The sequence below is a fragment of the Lithobates pipiens genome, unplaced genomic scaffold (assembly GCF_037356315.1).
Source record: "Lithobates pipiens isolate NorthernLeopardFrog02 unplaced genomic scaffold, aLitPip1_a1.2 Scaffold_13, whole genome shotgun sequence".
Classification (NCBI taxonomy): Eukaryota; Metazoa; Chordata; class Amphibia; order Anura; family Ranidae; genus Lithobates; species Lithobates pipiens.
The window spans coordinates 263,180,870-263,188,175 of NW_027507718.1; the positions used below are offsets into that span (position 1 = coordinate 263,180,870).

The following is a 7,306-nucleotide window of genomic DNA, read 5'->3' on the forward strand; positions in this document are numbered from 1 at the left end:
ATTTTGCATGTAAACATTGGTTGTTTTGTAATAGAAACATAAAAAAAAGTAACCAGATAATAAAAATGTAGTCTAGTAGGCACAGATGGAGTTTTTTGTGCAACGGGTTGAAAACTCACAATATGAAATCTACAATTCCTTGAAAGGTGCCTGAAAATCAGACAGATAGCAACCATGCTGAAGTATGATACTGAAGATGAAGTTAGTGATCTATGAGTAAATTAATAAATACATTTAATAACGGATGATTTACACACCGGCTAGCTCAGAGTCAGTGAAGCAGTGAATTATTGGGTTATTAAATTCCACAACGAACTGCCTTCATTAGAGAATTTGGGAACATAGATGAAAGGTTTCATCTAGTAAAACTGTGACTGGCTGGCTACTTGTGTTACACAGATTTCAATAATCTGTACTTTGTTGATTTCTGGAAGGTGCTGTGATGTCTATCTCCTCTGACCTTTGTTGAGTCCATGTCTGTAGATCAAGACATATGATAAAGTAGTGACATGCAACCCATCTCTTTGAGAATAGACAGCTACTGCTTTAAAAGATTCTTCCCATGGTTCATCCTGATAGGCTGGGTCTGGTCTAAACAGCTTTACATAAGAGAAGCTCAATCCAGTCCTATAGCTAAAAAAAATTAGCCCTTTGGAAAAGAGCTGAACCATCAACACCACTTCATAGTACAATGGGCCCTGTCTACTATGGAATTCCAAGGCTATGGCCAAGGATCTTTATTTAACCATGGTCTATGTTTTATTGTCCGATGTTTCCTAAATTGTAGTGCACTTCAACCAAGGTTATTTTTACAAATGCCTTGTTAAAGAATCTATCTGCCATCCTATTTTTCGTAAACTGCTATAAGCAAGATGTGGACACTACATGTATCCACAATAATAGAAATGCATTACTATAACCAAAATTAGCCTGACCTTGCTATTTTCCATTTATTATTATACATAAGAGCCAATCCAAACTAGACCAATCCAAACCAGTCAAATGAATGGTAAATGTTTATATTCAATGTCTTTTTTTTTTTCTTTTTCAAAGATCTCACAACTAGCTTCTAAAATTTTAGCATAATATATAAACATACACACAGTATATACATGTATCTGTATCTGCATATGTCAGGCATCCAGACATCGTTCTTTTGCAACTTAAAGGAGTTTATACTTTTGGCAAAAAAAAGTGGAAACCACTTTTGAAAATGTATGCTGATAGTTAACAGATCATAATGGATTGAAAAAAAAATAATAAAATCACTACACTGCTGCAAAATATCATCAATTACTGAACTCTGTTCTCAGAGTCAGAGGGGGTTTGGGGTGGATATCAAATGCACTTGATAAACAGCTATCAATTTAAATCCACATGCAGAGGCATAGCGGAAACATGTGCCTTGGTTCTCTTGTCTCATTCTCTTCTCAAGGTAGTAATCCCTTTATCTCTTGCCTGATTGTCTTTATTGATCTTGTTTCCCACTAGCCCATCCTGGTTTCTTTGTAGAATTTTATCTAAGTAAGAAGCCAATTTGGAAGCCACATGAGCAAAAACACTGTCACAGCCTTAATGCGTACTGTTTCTCTATTATGTAACTTTCTCACTTTAAAAGATTATATATATGTATATATATAGATATGTATGTATATATATATATATATATATATATATATATATATATATATATATATATAATTTCAAAAGTTCAACTTAAGCATGGACATATCAAAACAGACAGGAGGCTGCAATATTTTCATATCATTTAAACACACAATGATAATAATACAGTTCAAAGCTAGAAATTCATTTCTCTGTTGACTTTCCTTGTGCAATATTCTCAAGTCAACTCCACAGGATTGACTTTCTTTGACACTTTAAATCTCCTATATGGCCTTTGGGTTTGTTCTGGAGGTTGGGAGCTATTACAAACAAATAATAGATGTACATCACAGCGAGGGCAAGGTATAGACTTACAGACTCTCGAGACTTCTCCTAAGATACACAATTTAGTGTCATTATGTATGTGTGCATACATATATGTGTGTATATACTATATATCTATCTCTTTTCCCATCTCTCTTTCTCTCTCTCTCTCTCTCTCTCTCTCTCTCTCTCTCTCTCTCTCTCTCTCTCTCTCTCTCTCTCTCTCTCTCTCTCTCTCTCTATATATATATATATATATATATATGTATATATTATAGACACACACACAAACATTATATATATATATATATATATATATATATATATATATATATATATATATATATATATATATATATATATATATATATGTATAAAAATACATACACACATCCTATAAGTTATACAGCATGGGTGATTAAGGTCCCACATATACTGTATCTCTAAGTCAATTAACTGTTTAGCATATCTTATAGTGAGACTGTTCTAGGGACAACTTTTTACAGTTTACATGGTTAACAAGGAATTGCTTTACAAGCAAAGACACAATACTTAACAAAGAGAGAAGAAGGACTTTGCCTAAACCTTTATATATGTCATCATGCTTTATGCCAGACACTTTTTATGTATACCAAACAAACTTATGATAGATAGATAGATAGATAGATAGATAGATAGATAGATAGATAGATAGATAGATAGATAAATAGATAGACAGAGTGATAAAACAAACAAACAAGCACACATACATACATTATCTATATTGTTAACAAACAGTATATATATATTATTTATTTACTATATATATATATTTTTTTTTTTTTTTTTTTTTTTTTACAACAGTAAACAAACATTTTATATATATATATATATATATATATATATATATATATATATATATATTTTTTTTTTTTTTTTTTTTTTTTTTTTTTTTTACACTGATCCAACGTATGTTGGAGGAAATATTAGATTGCACTTTTTCTTTCCAGAAATTGTTACATTCTCTAGTATCTGTAGTCAATACAATAGGATTCTTTGGAATATACAAGGAACAATCACACAGCACCGTGTAAAGCAATGACACTGGAGCTATTAAAACAATTAAAGGCTTAGAAGAGCAGTGGGAATGATGTCCTGATGTGTTTGCAGTGGAAACATATTTCTCAGCGGAGCGCAAGTCCCTAATGACTCGGAGTACCTGGCCTGATCTAGAACAGGCAGCCAGGCAGAGTGCTAACACCCTGCACACTTTGCCAGGACTCTGCCCCTCTCAACCCAAAGCTCTGTTAGTCAGTGGCAGCTCACGATCCTCTGCCCTTGTCACTGAAATATGCGAGCACTGCCTCACCAAACTCACATACCGTCTCCTCCGACAAATACACAATCACTGATCTCACTGTGTAAAGAACATCTCCGAGAACATACATGGAATAAATACCATCTCCTAGAACATATAGGGAATAAATACCATCTCCGAGAACATATAGGGAATAAATACCATCTGCTAGAACATATAGGGAATAAATACCACATCATAGAACATATAGGACATAAATACCATCTCCTAAGACATATAGGGAATAAATAGCATCTCATAGAACATAGGGAATAAATACCACCTCATAGAACATGAACATGCAGGACATAACTAAGATCTCATAGAGCCTATAGAGGGAAAACAGACCTTATCGAACATGCAGGGTATATAATCTCATAGGACACAACGGGGATTAAAGATCTAATAGAACCTATGGGGAATAAAGTAGTTTTCATAGAACATATGGATCTCATAGAACATGTAGGCAAAACAAGATTTCTTAGATCTAATAAGGAGCAAACAAGATCTCATAAAACATATAAGGTATAAAAGCTCACAGAACCTATAGGGAAAACAAATCTCAGAACTAACAGGGAATAAAGACGACCCCACAGGGTTTATAGAGTATAAAGAAGATCTCATAGAGAAAATCTCATAGAGGGCATACAGAAGTTCTCATAAAAAATAAAGGCATAGAGGAGTTCTCAAAGAACATATAAGATACAGGGAAGATGTCAAAGAACATATAGGATACAGAGAGCATCTCATAGAGGATGTAGACTGCATGTCATAGAACATATAGGACATAAAGGGGATCTCATAGAACACACAGGACATAGAGAGGTTCTCGCAGAACATCAAGGGTATAGAGGGGATCTCATAAAGACATATATAAAACGGAGATAATATCATGGAGTCTATAGGATCTCACAGTATATATAGGGTATAGATAAGATCTCATAAGGTCATAGGATATAAAGATTCATAGAGCCTATAGGTTGTAGAGTGGATCTCTTAGAACATATAGGGTATAGAGAGAAGATCTCATAAAACGTATATAGTATAGAGAAGATTTTATAGATCATATAGGGTATAGAGAAGATTCCATAGAGCCTAATGGGTATGGAGATGATCCCATGAATCATATAGGGTATAGAGAGGGTATCATACATCATATAGGGTATAGAGAGGATCTCAGAGAACATATATGGTATATAGAGGATAGCATAGATCATATAAGTTATAGAGAGGCTATCATGGATCATACAGGATATGATACCATGGATCATATATGGAATATAGAGGATACTCTAGATCATATAGGGTATAGAGAGGATAGCATAGATCATATAGGATATAGAGAGGGTATCATAGAACATATATAGTATAGAGAGAGTCTCAATGAACGTATAGGGTATAGAGGGGATCTCATAGAACATATAGGGTATGGAGAGGGTCTCAGAACATACAGGGTTGGGAAAGGGTCGGTATGGAAAGGGTCTCAGAACATATAAGGTATGGAAAGGGTCTCAGAACATATAGGGTTAGGAAAGGGTCTCAGTACATATAGGGTTAGGAAAGGGTCCGGAACATATACGGTTAGGAAAGGGTCTCAGAACATACAGAGCATAGAGAGGATCCCGTAGAGCCTATAGAGGATCACATAGATCATACAGGGTACAGAGAGGATCCCATAGATTATATGGGGTATAGAAATGGTCTTAGAACATATATGGTATGGGAAGGGTCTCATGACATATAAGGTATGGAAAGGGTCTCAGAACATATAGGGTTAGGAAATGGTCTCAGGACATAAGGTATGGAAAGGGTCTCAGTCAGAACATATAGGGTTAGGAAAGGGTCTCAGAACATACATGGCATAGAGCGGATATAATGGAACGTATAGAGAAGAACCTATAGTGTAACGGTTGTTCTATAAGAGACCAGGTGAGAAGGTCTGGTCCTCCTCTGGAAGCCTTCATCCCCATCATCCTGCCCACCCAGCGCTCCCCCCACCTGCCCACCCGGTAAGTTGTTACCTTGAGCGGCGAAGGTGCTGCCGGCGGTAAGTATGGCCAGGGCAGGTAGGAAACACATTTGGAGGATGTATCCCAGCCTGAGCCCACAGCTGGCAGTCTCCAGCCCCTTCCTCATCCTACAGGGAGACACACAAAGCCGGCTCCGTACAGCTGGGCACAACTCCACTTTGTTGAGCACTGCGAGCGCCTGGCACTAGTTACACTTGGAAGTGCATGGATGTGTCGGAAGTCACAAGGAGCTCATATCCCAACGCCCATGGGAACTAACCACCGCTGACTTGTTCTGACTTCATTAATCCTCGGTGACAGATCAATCAAAAAGGATCCTAAAAAGAAACACACAAATAGGTGTGCTGTGTATCAGATGAACGGAGACCAATCCTCGGAGGAAGAGAAGCTTGCTTTCCAGTCTTGCCAAAGAAGTACTAGTGATGGTGAGAAGAAGAAGGAGTTCAGATCCTAGGAGCCCAGGAGGGTGAAGCATGAGGAGCTGAGTGCATGGGGAGAGGACACAGATCGCTGTGTGTGTGTCTTCTGTGTGTCTTGTGTGTGTGTCTTCTCTGTGTGTCTATGGGTGTCTGCCTCTCTTCTCTGTTACAAGGAGACTGGGAGAAAGTCAGCTAGTGCTACCCTGCTCCCTCTTCTCCCAGCCCTACCTCCCTGTCTGTACACAGCTCACAGCAAACACAGAGCTGGATTCCATGGACTGGGGCTCAGCACTCACTCACTGCACAACACACTCTGCACATTTCTCCTTCACTGCTACACTCCATTCATAAGCCCTTCTGCTGGCACATAGGAGGGCTGGGAGCTAGGCACCTCTTCCACTCCTTCCTTGCCTTTCACTGGCTCTACTTTCAGCATTGTTTTAATGCAAACCATAATTACAGAGGCTGGCGTTGCACGTTGGAAAGTAGTCGTTTTGTTTTCAGAACAGACGTTCGATTATCTAAGTGTTAAAGCGTTTGACAATCGCTTTAGATAAGCGCAAGTAAAAGAAAAAAATTGACACGCCTATTGAGAACAAACACCTTTCTACCAGAAAAAGTGTTCGAAAAATCGTAACTAGTCTTATGTCCCCATACACACGGCGGACATTCCGACCACAAAATCCGTCGATTGTTTCCGACGGATTTTGGCCCAAACTTGTGATGCATACACACGGTCGCACAAAGTTGTCGGAATTTCCGATCGTTCTGAACGTACGTCAGGACTATAAATTGGGCCAGTAGCCAAAATCTTCCATCTCTTAGTTCATTCTGAGCATGCGTGGCACTTTGTCCGTCGGAATTGTCTACACACGATCGGAATTTATGCGATCGGATTTTGTTGTCGGAAAATAGTAGATCCTGCTCTCAAACTTTGTGCGTCAGAAAATCAGACGGAAAAAGTCAGATGGAGCGCCCACATGGTCGGATTTTCTGACAACATGATCCGATCGCATATTTTCCATCGGAAAATCCGACCGTGTGTATGGGGCATTATATGCTTATGCGCTTGTCAAAGCTAAAGTGGAACTAAAGCTAAATAATAAAAAAACTGCAAAAAAAAAGAGACGTGCAATGTCTTTTATGCAAAAACACACACCTGCCTGCTTGCATTCTTCTATTGAATGCACACTGAGCTGCACATGCCACAAAGCAAAGCATTGATTGAACCCAGAGTATGTTTGCCAGCACATGCCAGTACACTGCCTTTGCAGCTTAAAGCGGAGTTCCACCCAAAAGTAGGGATGAGCCCGCAGTTTGAGTCGAACGTAAGTTCGCTTCAAACATCGGGTGTTCGTTTGTTCTAAAACTAACCGAACATATGGGGCATTCGGGGGGGGGGGGGGATTTGAGAGCCGCGAAACACCCTAAGATCGCAGTGCATTGCTGTATGATGATTGGCCAAAGCATGCACCTGACCTGCATGCTTTGGCCATTCACAGCACGCTCTGCTGAGAAAGCCATAATTGGCCAAAGGCAGGTTCTTCTCTCACCCTCCCTCCCTGCAATCTTCTGGGACACGCCACAGGTCC

At 38.7% G+C, this 7,306-nt stretch overlaps 1 protein-coding gene across 4 annotated transcripts in view; it reads right to left on the reverse strand.

Annotated features, from left to right (window-relative positions):
• UNC5C (unc-5 netrin receptor C) overlaps nt 1–5,963 on the reverse strand; it is a 517,444-nt gene extending 511,481 nt beyond the window's left edge. For 2 of the 4 annotated variants that reach the window (XM_077476580.1, XM_077476578.1), the window contains exon 1: nt 5,287–5,963. In XM_077476580.1, coding sequence (XP_077332706.1) covers nt 5,287–5,401 — 115 coding nt within the window. In that variant the 5' untranslated portion in view covers nt 5,402–5,963. The remainder of the gene's footprint in view (nt 1–5,286) is intronic. The other 2 variants (XM_077476581.1, XM_077476579.1) reach the window with 2 other exon arrangements.
• Between the last annotated feature and the right edge of the window lie 1,343 nt (nt 5,964–7,306).